Source organism: Salvelinus sp. IW2-2015, linkage group LG5 (genome assembly GCF_002910315.2).
Source record: "Salvelinus sp. IW2-2015 linkage group LG5, ASM291031v2, whole genome shotgun sequence".
In the NCBI taxonomy this organism is placed as follows: domain Eukaryota; kingdom Metazoa; phylum Chordata; class Actinopteri; order Salmoniformes; family Salmonidae; genus Salvelinus; species Salvelinus sp. IW2-2015.
The window spans coordinates 3,138,361-3,154,831 of NC_036844.1; the positions used below are offsets into that span (position 1 = coordinate 3,138,361).

Consider the following 16,471-nt stretch of genomic DNA (forward strand, 5'->3'; position numbering starts at 1 on the left):
TACTGTGTGTGAGCGGGGGCTCTCTGTTGCTTTGTAAACGGGAGATATGAACACAAGGAGTGTTCTCTACAAGGAGAACGATCGGTGGAAGTCAAATGAGAGTCGGGGGATGAGCCGAAACACAGCTAGGTCACAGCGCCACATTTTAATCCACATGTACAATTGAATCCTCTGATTAAGTAAATACAGAAATGTGCTGCATTGGAAACCACAGCAAGGCTGCTTTATTGAAGTTCACTGAGTGGGTAACAGTCAGGTAATGTCCCCAGAACATGCAATTATGCAGGCAAGTTATTGCCACTTGTGATTGCATTTCTTCAGTTTTCATTCATATTCAAGGTCTTTGTGACTGTCACTCATTTAAGTTTAGTTAGAGCTCTTTATTATGTGTTGCAAGGTAAAAGTTATTTATATTTACTTGCACCTAATATAAAAAAAGATATAGTCAAAACACCAAAAATGCTATCAATAGGGCAAAATATGACCCTAGAAATGAGGGTAAAAGAAAGTCCCTTCAAGGACCGATCTAGCTACGTACCTTCCCACAGGCCCGGCAGTGGTGCCTCCTCCTGGTGAACGTGAACTTCTGCCAGCAGTTCATACAGTTGGGAGCCTCCGAATCCGGCACCCAGGGGGGTTGCTTGCACCCCAGCCCATTCTCATCCTCCACCTCCACCTCCCTCCCCTCTGAGGACCCAGACCCCTCCTCAGCAGGCTCACCAGGGTAGGGTGGGGGCTCCGACAGCTCGTTGTACCCCACACTGCTCTRGTAGGGCTCTGTTGGGGAGTACCCTGGGCAGGGCACACCCAGTTTAGAGGGGTCCTGAGCAAGATTGGGGCTGGGAGGAGAGGGGCTCTGGTCCACCTCCTCCCCAGCGTCGGTGCTGTCTGTGGGGCTACTGGGCCCCTGGTCCTCCCCTACTGCTGGAGGTGCCCTGGTTGCTTGGCAGTGCAGCTGTTTGGGTCGGGCCCCTCCAAAGTAGGGTGGTGGGAGGTTACTGGGACTACTGGGGTCCTGGGAGGGCATGGAGGGGGATAGGCTCACACTCCCCTCTGCAGATGCGGACGAGGTCCTGTCGCTATCCGGGTAGGCCAACCCCTCCCCTCGGCTCCGGCTGTAGCTCTGCAGCTCCTCCTCCACCAGCCGCTCCTCCAGGTCCCCATTGAGCTCGGAGAAGCCCTCGTCCTGGAGGTTCTCCCCGGGCCTCTCGCAGTGAGGGACTCCCTGGTCCTCCTCACCTTGAGCCTCCCCACGGAGGAAAGCATCCAGCTCCTCATCAGTCACCAGCAGCCCAGCCTGGTCACTCTCCGGCAGGTACTCAAAGCCAAACTCAGGGGGGTCCACCGGGCTTAGGCTGGGCTCTGAGGGAGGGGACGCAGGTCGCTCTGGAGACATGGGGGCCGGCTGGACCTCCACTTGAGAGAAGCTGACCTGGGAGACAGGGGGAGCTGAGACAGCCAGGTGGAAAGGCATAGTTGTCATCTCTGGGGTCTCTGTATTAGGGGACTGGACAGAGAGGTCCTCAGGGGCAGAATCAGGGCTGGTACAGTCCTCCACAGTCCCAGGGTTCTCTGGGAGACTGACTTCCTCCTGCACCTCAGAGGCAGACAGGCACTCTGCCTCTAAGGTCTCCGTTGGGACAGCCTCAGCCACCTCTAACCCTCCTCCCATGGCCTCCTCAGGGTTCTTGGAGGCCACCAGGGCCCTGCACATGGACACGGCCATGGGCAGGCAGGACAGGGCTGAGGGGCTCTCAGACACACAGTCACTGCAGTCRTCAGAGTTAAGTTCCTGTCCAGTGCAGCTCACAGAACTCTCTGCTTCAGCCAGCTCAGAGCGCTCCAAAGACCCCTCGCCCTCATCCCTGACATCTGTGGCGATATCACACGTGGGAGTGTCCTCTGTCTTGGTGTCCATGGCAACAGGCAGGACTACAGGCTGGTCCTGGTGGTCAGGTGAGTTCTCCAGTTGACAGTTGATTAGTGCCACCTCTATGCCTGCCTCCTCTCCCTCCGTCTCTCCAGACTCAGAGTTTCTCAGCGAGGGGGGATTCGTGGGCTCACAGGCTCTCTCCACAGCAGCAGGCAAAATCACATCGAGCAGACTGAGAGAGGCAGCATAACCACCAGAGTCCAGCCCCAGCAGCACCTCCCCTCCCCCGCCAAGAGCCTCCCTCCCCTCAGTACTCCCGTGTCCGGGACCCAGACCCAGGCCTGCTGAGGCTTCCCTAGGCAAAGCCACCACGGGGCTGGTGAAGTCCACCAGCAGCTCCTCCTCCAGCCGGCTCTCTGCCACGTCCAGCTTACTGGAGGCGTTGTGGCTGTTGGCCCGGAGGAGGTGGGCTGAGCCTGTGTCACTGACCAGATCACACACAGGCTTCAGGGCCCGYTCTGGGCAGGGCGGTGCAGAGCTCTTAGCTGACCCCCGGCCGTCTACAGAGGAGAGCAGGTCCACCCCAGTGAGGGGCCGGGCCTTGGTCTCGCGCTCCACAGGACTGGGGCTAGGATGGTCGGGGGAGCTGGAAGCAGAGCCGTAGTGCAGGGAGTTGAGGTCAGGGAGAGAGTGCGGAACTGGAACTTTGGAGGGTTCCGGAAGGAAACCCTGGGCGCCCAGAGAGTGGCCGGGATATGAGGGAGGCGACAGGGAGACTGATCTGCACTCATGCTCATCTTGTGGGGAAGGGAAAAGTATCCGTTAATCAGTTCTGTTGTTAATATCTCAGCAGAACAAGTGAGCGACAAGTTGTCAACTAAATTACACCACAAGTTTCACTTAAAAAAAAAAATATATATATATACAGTATATATATTTATTTTCACTTAACACTACACCCCTCCGACCTTCCCTCAACATATATAAATAAAAAATATATATATATATAAGTATCCGTTAATCAGTTCTGTTGTTAATATCTCAGCAGAACAAGTGAGCGACAAGTTGTCAACTAAATTACACCACAAGTTTCACTTAAAAAAAAAAATATATATATATACAGTATATATATTTATTTTCACTTAACACTACACCCCTCCGACCTTCCCTCAACATATAGAAATGAAAAACATGCTACCCGAATAKATTTTTTCAGACAGTAGTAACCCGTGTCTAACCTGTATTGAGCTCAAAATCATCCAGCAGCTTGTCCAGGTCGCACACAGCAGCCTTAAAGAAGCTGTCCATGCTGGGCTGTCCGTGGGAGACCGGCTCCACTCACGCCTTCACCTCCTGGAGAAGAGAAACAAGAGGAAGTATTATCGTCCGTTATCTTTATCGATTGGTCCTATGTGGACAGGATGAATGCATTTTGATCGACATTTCAGTTCCCACATCAGTGTTAAAAATGCTGTAGTTCTTGGCTATGAACCCCACACTGCTCTCGTAGGGCTCTATTGGGGAGTACCCTGGGCCCCACACAAGTTGAAGAATGAATAACATATCAATTGCTGACCAAACAGTCAACAGGGCACCTCAAACTTTCTCCAGCTATGCGTGATTGTGRACTTCAGACTCTGACCCCTGCTCTCAATGTCTGTGGGGAAATCTAATCAAAAGATCTACAAGAGAGAATTTCTCCAGTTTCAGTGTAAGGACTTTATTATGACATGTCAACTGGCATCACAAGTTATAATGTGAGACTCCACCTGTCTGACCTGAACTCACCTTGCATTGGTTAAAGACTACACACCAGGCCCAGCTAGGTAGCTAGCTTGCCAGGAGCCAGTATTAGCAGCTGGGCGAATAATACAATAAAATCAATCTGGTCYTCTAGCTACGGGCCTAGTTTATGCTGATCGTGACAAATTTTACTAGTTAGGCTAGCGGTTAGGGTTAGGAGTGGGGCTAAAGGGTTAAGGTTAGGGGATGGGTTCACAATAAACGTATATTTTGAATCGATGGTTGTGTGGTGAGAGATGTTTTACAATCCAAATGAATACACAATGACAGGTTTTGAATGAAAGACTGACTGCGTTACAAGTGTGACCTGTTTGGAGTTTTGTACTAAGAGTTGTGAAAATGTACCACATAATTGTGAAAAACTACAACTACCAGAGCGACCCCTCTCACAGGTATGCTTTCACTTTTTAGAATTAGAAGTGTGTGGCAACAGATTAAATACTCTAAATAAAAGGATTTGGGAAAAAATATAGTTACCAGTCAAATGTTTGGCAAACCTCCTCATTCAAGGGTTATTTTATTTTGACTATTTCCTACATTGTAAAATAATAGTGAAGACATCAAAACTATGAAATAACACATATGTAAAAATGTGGTAACCAAAAAAAGTGTTAAATCAAAATATTTAATATTTCAGATTCTTCAAAGTAGCCACCCTTTGCCTTGATGACAGCTTTCCACACTATTGGCATTCCCTCAACCAGCTTCACCTGGAATGCTTTTCCAACAGTCTTGAAGGAGTTCCCACATACGCTGAGCACTTGTTGGCTGCTTTTCCTTCATTCTGCAGTCCAACTCATCCCAAACCATCTCAATTGGGTTGAAGTCGGGTGACTGTGGAGACCAGGTCACCTGATGCAGCAGTCCATCACTCTCCTTCTTGGTCAAATAGCCCTTACACAGCCTGGAGTGTGTTTGGGTCATTGACCTGTTGAAAAACAAAATGATAGTCCCACTAAGCGCAAACCAGATGGGGTGGCATATCGCTGCAGAATGCTGTGGTAGCCATGCTGGTTAAGTGTGCCTTGAATTCTAAATAAATCACAGACAGTGTCACCAGCAAAGAACCATCTCACCTCCTCCTCCATGCTTCACGGTGGGAACCACACATCCGTTCACCTACTCTGCGTCTCACAAAGACACGGCGGTTGGAACCAAAAATCTCAAATTCGGACTCATCAGACCAAAGGACTGATTTTCACCGGTCTAATGTCCATTGCTCGTGTTTCTTGGCCCAAGTGAGTTTCTTCGTCTTATTGGTGTCCTTTAGTAGTGGTTTCTTTGCAGCAATCGACCATGAAAGCCTGATTCACGCAGTCTCCTCTGAACAGTTGATGTTGAGATGTGTCTGAGCCAGTTTCATCATAGCGCTTGATGGTTTTTGTGACTGCACTTGAAGAAACGTTCAAAGTTCTTGACATTTTCCAGATTGACTGACCTTCATGTCTTAAAGTAATGATGGACTGTCGTTTCTTTTTGCTTGTTTGAGCTGTTCTTGCCAAATTAACTTTTAACACCTGTTAGCACACCTGTTATATGAAATGCATTCCAGGTGACTACCTCATGAGAGAATGCCAAGAGTGTTGAAAGCTATCATCAAGGCAAAGGGTGGCTACTTTGAAGAATCTCAAATATATTTTGATTTGTTTKCAACATTATTACTTAATTGTTATTTCATAGTTTTGATGTCTTCACTATTATTCTACAAAAATAATGAAAAACCCTGGAATGAGTAGGTGTGTCTAAACTTTTGAAGGGTGCTGCAGATCTGCCACATGTGGGATTAGAACTCACAACCATTGAGCTACAAGCCAACTGTTTTCGCGGACTTCGCAACCAATCATAGCAGCTGAGAAATAATACAACAAGTTGACATGACCACCAAAGTCATCTATTTCTTGTTACGATGATATAGCTAGCTATAATCCTCAAAGCCGACATGTTTTTTGTCTTTACGTAAAAGCACAAAACTTTGAATGTGCCCAATTCCATGTTCAAAACACCTGGAAACTCGGAAATCTCCGACTTCAAGACAACWMMGSACTCTTGAAAAAAGAAAACTAGCTCCGACTGGGAAAAATAGTTTTGAAATATCATCCAACTCAGAATTCCAAGTTAGGAACTCGGMRCTCTTTCTAAAGCTCCGACTTTCCAACCTGAAGATCACGGTTGTCATGATTTGACCTTGTCACCCCCCCCCCACCGGAGGGGATGGCTGCCGTTTTACAGGCTCCTAACCAACTCTGCTATTTTGTTAGTTTTTTCACGTTGTTTGTAACTTYTTTTGTACATAAGGTTGCTGCTACCGTCTCTTATGACCGAAAAGAGCTTTTGGACATCAGAACAGCGATTACTCACCTCGAACTGGACAAAGATTTTTTTCTTGAACGAGTCCAACGCGAAGGATATACTGCTTTCTCGAGAACAACCCAAAATCCCCGAAATTTGCTTGAAGAAAAGACAGAGATAAAAGGGGTCGGAGGTCGGGCTGCCTACTGAGAATTCGTAAGTGAGTGAGTAAACTTCCACTACCATCCATTCTATTGGCCAACGTGCAATCCATGGAAAATAAAATGGATGATCTAKGATTAAGACTATCCTACCAACGGGACATTAAAAACGAATATATTATGTTTCGCAGAGTCATGGCTGAACAACGACATGGATAATATAGAGCTGGCTGGGTTTACTGTGCATCGGCAGGCCAGAGAAGCTACGTCCGTTAAGACGAGGGGCAGGGGTGTGTGCCTATTTGTCAATAACAGCTGGTGCACAATGTCTGATATTAAAGAAGTCTTGAGGTATTGCTCGCCTGAGGTAGAGTACCTCATGATAAGRTGTAGATCACACTATCTACCAAGAGAGTTCTCATCTAGATTATTCGTAGTCATCTATTTACCACCACAAACCGATGCTGGCACTAAGACCCCACTCAACGAGCTGTAAACAAACAAGAATATGCTCATCCAGAAGRGGCGCTCCTAGTGGCCGGGGACTTAAATGCAGGCAAACAAATCCTATAAACATGCGACATGTGCCACCAGAGGGAGAGAATAAATAAATAAATGTAAAAAATAAAAATCTAGACCACCTTTACTCCTTATACTGGAGTAAAGCTCTCCCTCGCACCCCATTTGGCATATCTGATCATAATTCTATCCTCCCAATTCCTGCTGACAAGTAAAAACTAAAGCAGGAAGTACCAGTGACTCGCTCAATACGGAAGTGGTCAGATGACGCGGATGCTACAGGACTTTTGCTAGCACAGACTGGAATATGTTCAGGGATTCATCCAATGGCATTGAGGAGTATACCACCTCAATCACCAGKTTCATCAATAAGTGCATRGACGATGTCGTCCCCACAGTGACCGTACGTACATAGCCCAACCAGAAGCCATGGATTACAGGCAACATCCGCATCGAGCTAAAGGCTAGAACTGTCGCTTTCAAGGAGTGGGACACTAATCCGGACGCTTATAATAAATCCCGCTATGCCCTCAGACAAACCATCAAACAGGCAAAGCATCCATACAGGATTAAGATTGAATCCTACTACACCGGCTCTGATGCACGTCGGATGTGGCAAGGCTTGCAAACTATCKRGGGAAACCRAGCAGCGAGCTGCCCAGTGACGRGAGCCTACCAGACGAGCTAAATGCATGCATGCATGAGAGCAACAGCTGTTCCAGGCGACTGTGTGATCACGCTCTCCGTAGCGATGTGAGCGGACCAACTGGCAAGTGTCTTCARTGACATTTTCAACTTCTCCCTGACCAAGTCTGTAATAACTACATGTTTCAAGCAGACCATCATAGTCCCTGTGCCCAAGGAASCCAAAGTAACCTGCCTAAATGATTACCGCCCCATACCACTCACGTGGGTAGCCATGAAGTGTTTTGAAAGGCTGGTCAGGGCGCGCATCAACATCATTATCCCAGAAACCCTAGACCCACTACAATTCGCATACCGCCCCAACAGAATGCTGTTCATTAACTACAGCTCAGCGTTCAACACCATAGTGCCCACAAAGCTCATCACTAGGCTAAGAACCCTGGGTCTAAACACCTCCCTCTGCAACTGGATCCTGGACTTCCTGACGGACCGCCCCCAGGTGGTAAGGGTAGGCAACAACACATCTGCCACGCTGATCCTCAACACAGGGGCTCCTCAGGGGTGCGTGCTCAGTCCTCCCCCTGTATTCCCTGTTCACCCACGACTGCGTGGCCAAACACGACTCCAACAACATCATTAAGTTTGCTGACGACACAACAATTGTAGGCCTGATCACCGAAAATGACGAGACAGCCTATAGGGAGGTCAGAGACCTGGCAGTGTAGTGCCATAACAACAACAAACTCTCTCTCAATGTGAGCAAGACAAAGGAGCTGATTGTGGACTACAGGAAAAGGCGGGCCGAACAGTGAACCAGGGCTGTAGTGGAGCGAGGAGAGAGCTTCAAGTTCCTTGGTGTCCACATCACCAATGAACTATCATGGTCCAAACACAACAAGAAAGTTGTGAAGAGGGCACAACAAAACCTTTTCCCCCTCAGGAGACTGAAAAGATTTGGCATGGGTCCCCAGATCCTCAAAAAGTTCTACAGCTGCACCATCGAGAGCCTCCTGACCCTTTGCATCACCGTCTGGTATGGCAACTGCTCGGCATCTGACCGTAAGGCACTACAGAGGGTAGTGTGAACAACCCAGTACATCACTGGGGCCAAGCTTCCTGCCATCCAGGACTTATATACTAGGCGGTGTCAGAGGAAGGCCAAAAAATATGTCAAAGACTCCAGTCACCCAAGTCATAGACTGTTCTCTCTGCTACCGCACGGCATGCGGACCAAAAGGCTCTTTAACAGCTTCTACCCCCAAGTCATAAGACTGCTGAACAAATAATGAAATGGCCAACCGGACTATTTACATTGACACCACCACCCCCCCATTTGTTTCTTCACTGCAGCCATGCACTGTCTATGATCTATGCAGTCACTTCACACATACCTACATGTACAAATTACCTTGACTAACCTGTACCCCCGAACATTGACTCGGTACCTGTACCCCGTGTATATAGCCTCGTTATTGTTATTTTATTGTGTTTCTTTTATGTTTGACTTTATTTTCTAAATATTTTCTTAACTCTATTTCTTGAACTGCATTGTTGGTTAAGGGTTTGTAAGTAAGCATTTCAGGGTAAGGTTTACACCTGTTGTATTCGGCGCATGTGACAAATAAAGTTTGATTTGAAGCATAGGTATCGTTAGTCTCTGTGACATGAAATAAAGTGTAATCAATGTGTAATAACTACGTAATAAAATTATTATGTGACGTACAGTCATATTCAGGTCTTCATTGGTCAACAAGCTTATTTAACGCGTCAGATAGTGTTATTTTCACGTCGTCATTGGCCAACTATGGAACGCCGTTTGGGTCTTCGCATGTCAAAAAAGGTACACTCAAATAACATTATTTGACATGACAAATGAGCTTGCTGACCAATCAGGACCTGAATATGACTGTACGTCACATAATAATTTAACGCGTATTAAACATTTTTACGTAGTTATTACACAATGATTAGACTATCGCTCATATTTCATATGTCAAAACGATTCATCCATACGTATGCTATGATGCTGGTAAAGTTGTCTCGCGTAAAGAAAGGATTAGCAGAATAGTGGACTTTGCGGTTAGCCTTCAAAATAAAAGGTGTCATTAACAGTGATGCAAATGTATACAAATAGTAGAATTATACCATAATTGAATAGATCATGCTAAACGAGGTTGGAATGTTATATAAAAATCAACAAAAGACAATAATTTGTCAATTTGACAAAAATCTGTTGAAATCACACTGGATGTATTAGACTTTAGAATTGCATTGGGGGCATACTTATTTCACTGTGCAGCCTTACCTATGGATTGTGGATCAATGACATGGGGTATCAGTCTACTCAATGACACCCAGAGAACATTAGCGTCGTTGCTCTTATTGCGGGACTCTGAAACAACTGAATTGAGCCACATTTATTGTCAACTTATGTGTATTGAACACTATTCGTGAGGAAAAACAATACTGCGTGTGTGTTTTGGAGTCTGATAACTCTGAGGGGGACGTTGGGAAAAAATATATTGGGTATTGAGTAGACTGACACCCAATTTCATTGATCCCCAATCTTGCGGTAAAGATGTACAGTGCAATGTCAATACGCACAATAGGCTGACTGGGGAGGTGATTTCACAGTCCCGCGATAAGAACTACAAAGCTAATATTGGCGTAAACTCTTCACAGTTGTGTTCTGTGGGTGTCACCAAGTGGACTGATACCCCATTTCATTGCTTCACATTACAACCTTGTTAAACATGATCTAGTCTAAATATGGCATGATTACACCAATTGTAACCTTCAGCATCACTTTCAAATGGGTACTTTTATTTTGAAGGCAAACAGCAAATTCCACTATTGTGCCTAATCCTTATTGTGGCTAGCTTCACTAACTGGCTGCTTATAACGTTAGCTTTGGGCAACAGGGTTAAGTAGTTGGCTATCTATTTATTTTAATGAACTGAAGTTCAATTTCAATAGGCGAACATAGACAGTTCGACSACTTCCTGGCTGCTGACATTACCATTATTAGCTGACACATCACCAGATACACCAACAGCTTGTCTGTTATTTGACGTAACTTTTTTTACACGCAAAGACCCAATCGGCGTTGGTCAACAAGCTTATTTAACGCCTCAGATAGTGTTGTGTTATGTTAAGNTGTTATTTGACGTAACTTTTTTTACACGCAAAGACCCAATCGGCGTTGGTCAACAAGCTTATTTAACGCCTCAGATAGTGTTATGTTAAGTATCTTTCTGACACTCAAAGACCGAAACGAGATTCCAYATGKTGCGTTCAAGACAACTGGGAACTCGGGGGGYAAAACGATCACGAATTGAGAATAATTCTTTTTTTACGGTCATCCGACTCCGAATTCCAAATCGGAAACTCMGACTCTTTCTAAAAGATCAGACTTTCCGACCTGAAGATCCCCGACGTCATTATTTTACATCGTTTTCTTTCCCGAGTTCCCAGTTTTCTTGAACGCACCAACAATCGAACCCCTCCCTTGTTAGAGTCAATGTTAAGAGTTGAACCGCTAGGGCCAAAAAGAGTTCGATTTACTACTAAAATACCAAAATGTATCACTTTTGCAACGAACCGTCAAAATAAAGACCAGAATTTACGTGTTTATCTTTAACTAAGCCTAAAACATGTTTTTTTCTTCATGAAAGTTACTCAAATGATTCAACTTCCAGTTGTTTACTAGCTAGCTAGCTCGCTGTCTAGCTAGTAGCTAATTAACGTTGGCTAACGTTAGCTAACTAACATTAACGAACMAACGTGTTAACGAGCTAACGTTAGCTAGCTAGTCCTAACCACTAGTTACAGGAGGCTAATCGTCACAAATTAGCTAGCAAGCATAGACAGTTCGACGACTTCCTGGCTGCTGACATTACCATTATTAGCTGACACATATCACCAGATACACCAACAGCTTGTCTGTTATCAAGTTAGCCCATTCAATACTAAACGGTAATGGGACCGGCTGTACGATGGATATACCGCCTTGGGTTCTCGAGAAGTACTATCAAGTCATCACATCCTGCATCATCCGTGAATATCATAAAACGTGGAGAGCAGCCAGATGACATTATTTTAGCTAATAGCTAGCTAAGTTAGCTTGCTACATTTAGCTAGCTAGCCAATGATTATTCACAGGTCAACAAACAATTGTCTTTGTCATTACCGGAAGATTCATAATTCTGGCTTCGCCCTTCCAACTGTTTAACGATTCTTCTGGTTATAAAGAAGGTTTGTCTAGAATCTAGATCGTATCCTCTTTGTCCTTTCGTTATTCCACTGAAGTTGTTAAAGCCAGAGAGGAAGAGGCTAGGCGAGAGGTTTTACTCCGCCCAAAATCTGCCCACGAAGTGAAGAGTTTTTGCATGGAGGTCAATGAGAGAGTGTTGAATTTGGTCAACAAAAAATGTAATAGCTTATTTGATCAATATACACTCAGCAAAAACATAAACGCAACATGTAAAGTGTTGATTTCATGAGCTGAAATAAAATATCCCAGAAATGTTCCATAAACACAAAAAGCTTATTTGTCTCAAATGTTGTGCACATATWTGTTTAGACATGTCACCACCCATTGAGCATGTTTGGCATGCTCTGGATCGATGTGTACGACAGCGTGTTCCAGTTCCTGGCAATATCCAGCAACTTCTCCCAGCCATTGAAGAGGAGTGGGACAACATTCCACAGGCCACAATCAACAGCCTGATCAACTCAATGCGAAGGAGATGTGTCTCACTGCATGAGACAAATGATGGTCACACCAGATACGGACTGGTTTTATGATCCACACCCCTACTTTTTTAAAGGTATCTGTGACCAACAGATGCATATCTGTATTCCCAGTCATGTGAAATCCATAGATTAGGGCCTGATGAATTTAGTTCAATTGACTGATTTTCTTATATGAACTGTAACTCAGTAAAATCTTCTTCTTGCATGTTGAGTTTATATTTTTGTTCAGTGTAAGTTTAGTAATGTTAATTAATGTTGTTATGAATGCATTGATATATGTGGACGCATATGGCGTTTTGGCAACTTTAAAAAAGAATGACTTTATATTAGAGCCTGTTGTCATAGAGAGAGGACTCATCATGGATATAACCCATTTTTAGCATGGAAGTGAAATTTAGGTTTTCCACCATTTTAAAGTAGTCAACTGGGTGGGGATTCCTATGAGCTGTGAGCAATCAGCCAATGAAGAAGAAAATGTACTACTTTAAAATGGATAAAGCCTCAATGGCGCTGCCCATGCTGTTTCGGACACTGTAATGGCACAGATACAAAAATGAGTCCTCTATCTATCTCTATGGCCTGTTGGTCATACACATATCTACCCTCTCATTGGCTAGAATTGTCCCACCTGATCTCACCTCCCGACTGCCTTCCATCTTTGAAGATATATAATTCCATTGTTAGAGCGGTCACTTGACTGTCTTGTCAATATAATAGACAATCTTTGTTAAAACTCAGTGCAGTTTTCACTCCTGCATCCATCTTGAATCTATCACTCAATCTGGTGGATTCGCAACCATCCTTGTTAGGGTGTAATTGTAGAGTGCACTTTCTGATATAGGCATTTAGTTATATCAAGTTATACCCATTAATGCTRGCCATTGGTCCGTGGCTGTTTCTTTAAAGTGCATGTCTTTTTATCAACGAAGAAGAAAGCTGCAGTTAGAATAGATTTCGACAATGTTGGTAAATTCTTCCACATAAGCAATATCTTTGGTACTTCTCAACGTGTTCAATAAGACACTTTACCATATCCAATTGTTTCGACATAATCGTATACCTACAAACATACACAGCATGAACATGCAGATAGTGCCGATAGACATGGTTGCCATGTTCCTCTTAGCCAACTTTGCAGTAATATAATTGTTTTGGTGTTATTTCTTACATTATTTGCTCAGAACGTTTCTTGCATCGTTACAATAAAGTAGAAGTGCTCAGGGTGAGAATCTCCTTCCAGAGAGACGTCAGGGACGGTAACATACTCTGTTTCACAGAATCATGGTTCTCCGGACATACTGTCCCCATCCATACAGCCAGCAGTGTTCTCCGTACATCATGCGGACAGGAAGAAATAACTGCGAGAAAAAGGGGATGTTTCATGATTAACTACTRATGGTGTGATTGTGGTAATGTACYGGAACTCAAGTCCTTTTCTTCTCCCGATCTGGAATACSTCGCTATCAAATGCTGACCACATTACCACCCAAGATAATTGTCTTCGGTCATRGTCACAGCCGTGTATATTCCCCCTCAAGCCGACACCATGAGGGCTCTCAAGGAACTACACTGGACATGTGCAAAATAGAAAATGCGTCTCCTGAGCCCGTATTTACTCTAGCTGGAGACTTTAATAATGCAAATCTGAGGAAAACGCTACCAAAGTTTTATCAACACATCTATGCTACTCGCTCATCGASAACTCTTGACTATTGCCCTCCCCCGCCCTCCCTTRGACAAATCAGATCACGGCTCKKTTCTGCTGACCAATCGYAATCTTTYCAAGATTGTTTTGATCACGTGGACTGGGATATCTTCCGGGTTGACTCTGAGAAGAGCATTGACATACAGTTGAAGTCGGAAGTTTACATACACTTAGGTTGGAGTCATTAAAACTCATTTTTCAACAACTCCACAAATTTCTTGTTAACAAACTATAGTTTTGGCAAGTCGGTTAGGACATCTACTTTGTGCATGACACAAGTCATTTTTGCCAAAAAAATTTACAGACAGATTATTTCACTTATAATTTTCACTGTATCACAATTCCAGTGGGTCAGAAGTTGACATACACTAAGTTGACTGTGCCTTTAAACAGCTTGGAAAATTCCAGAAAATGATGTCATGGCTTTAATAGCTTCTGATAGGCTAATTGACATCTTTTGAGTCAATTGGAGGTGTACCTGTGGATGTATTTCAAGGCCTACCTTCAAACTCAGTGCCTCTTTGCTTGACATCATGAGAAAATCAACAGAAATCAGCCAAGTCCTCAGAAAAAAAAATTGTAGAACTCCACAAGTCTGGTTCATACTTGGGAGCAATTTCCAAACACCTGAAGGTACCACGTTCATCTGTACAAACAATAGTACACAAGTATAAACACCATTGGACCATGCAGCCGTCATACCGCTCAGGAAGGAGACGCGTTCTGTCTCTTAGAGATGAACGTACTTTGGTGGGAAAAGTGCAAATCAATCCCAGAACAGCAGCAAAGGATCTTGTGAAGATGCTGGAGGAAACAGGTACAAAAGTATCTATATCCACAGTAAAACAAGTCCTATATCGAGAGAACCTGAAAGGCCGCTCAGCAAGGAAGAAGTCACTGCTCCAAAATCGCCATAAAAAGCCAGACTACGGTTTGACTACGGCACATGAAGACAAAGATCGTACTTTTTGGAAAAATGTCCTCTGGTCTGTTGAAACAAAAATAGAACTGTTTCGCCATAGTGACCATCGTTATTTTTTGGGGAAAAAGAGGGAGGCTTGCAAGACGAAGAACACCACCCCAACCGTGAAGCAACGGGGGTGGCAGCAACATGTTGTGGGGGTGTTTGCTGCAGGAGGGACAGGTGTACTTCACAAAATAGATGGCATCATGAGGCAGGAAAATGATGTGGATATATTGAAGCAACATCTCAAGATATCAGTCAGGAAGTTAAAGCTTGGTCGCAAATGGGTCTTCCAAATGGACAATGACCCCAAGCGTACTTCCAAAGTTGTGTCAAAATGGCTTAAGGACAACAAAGTCAAGGTATTGGAGTGGCCATGACAAAGCCCTGACCTCAATCCCATAGAAAATGTGTGGGCAGAACTGAAAAAGCGTGTGTGAGCAAGGAGGCCTACAAACCMGACTCAGTTACACCAGCTCTGTCAGGAGGAATTGGCCAACATTCACCCAACTTATTGTGGGAAGCTTATGGAAGGCTACCCGAAACATTTGACCCAAGTTAAACAATTTAAAGGCAATGCTACCAAATAGTAATTGAGTGTATGTAAACTTCTGACCCACMGGGAATGTGATGAAAGAAATACATGCTGAAATAAATCATTCTCTCWACTATTATTCTGACATTTCACGTTCTTAAAATAAAAGTGGTGATCCTAAATGACCTAAGACTGGGAATTTTTACTAGGATTAAATGTCAGGAATTGTGAAAAACTGAGCTAAAATGTAGTTGGCTAAGGTGTATGTAAAGTTCCGACTTCAACTGTATGTACTGTTTCCCTCTACTACTGTATGCCCACAAGCCGTTAGAACCGAATGGACAAGACCATGCACTAATTCAGACTGGGGAAAAGAACATCAACAATCCTCACAGAAGAACATACAACATTATTTCCTGATTTATCTTCTGAATCTCCCAATTCCTTTCTGATGCATTTCAGTCACTTCAAACCATACTGTCTTCAGATCAAGATACAGATTGATTACGCAACTCTTTTTTTACATATACATGGTGGGGTTGTTAAATGTTGTCGTGGGATTAAAAAGTTTGGGAACCCCTGATTMTAAAGGAACAATCTGGGATGGGTACTATCAATTTCTGGACTGTAAAAGTATTAATATATGMCCTGAAGAATGTAACTTATAAATGCTTCATTAGCTTATCTGTCTTAACCCATCAGAACCCAAAATATAATATTGTTTACTCCATTGTTTGTCAACAATAATTGTAAACAAACACTGTATAGTTTCAAAATATAGTTAACTATACTTTTGATATCATGGATGGTCAGTCCTTGAATCCATAGCTCCGTGAATTTGAGAGTGGTTGCATTTCTCCAGGCCCATCCCTCAGCTTTTTACCAAAACAGAGGTGGGGTGAGCTTTGCTATAGCTTCAATTAAGGATTCAAGCTTTAAGGTTAAGATTTAGGGAAGATAAGCTAATCCTAGATCTGTCAATTCCGACCACCCACCCACTTCTCTAAATTCAACAAACTTTCTCTCTCAAGTCGTAGAGGCCAAGGATAAAGGTGGTTCTATTCCAACACTTTCATAGAGGAAACAGCATTATGGGAGCTCAGGTAACACTCTGAACAGGTCACACGCACACATTCTCACTGTGTGTGTGTCTACATGTTCCATTGTGTTCCAAGTGTGGCCCTACCCTGTCAGTACCAGGGCAACAGTCAGGTGTGTGTGA

The 16,471-nt window shown here is 44.1% G+C and overlaps 1 protein-coding gene across 1 annotated transcript in view; it reads right to left on the reverse strand.

Annotated features, from left to right (window-relative positions):
- LOC111963802 (zinc finger FYVE domain-containing protein 16-like) overlaps positions 1 to 11,643 on the reverse strand; it is a 42,499-nt gene extending 30,856 nt beyond the window's left edge. The window contains 3 exon segments of the mRNA XM_023987331.2: positions 539 to 2,670; positions 3,112 to 3,226; positions 11,480 to 11,643. Of these exon segments, the coding sequence (XP_023843099.2) occupies positions 539 to 2,670; positions 3,112 to 3,181 (2,202 nt within the window). The 5' untranslated portion in view covers positions 3,182 to 3,226; positions 11,480 to 11,643.
- Positions 11,644 to 16,471: the final 4,828 nt, after the last annotated feature.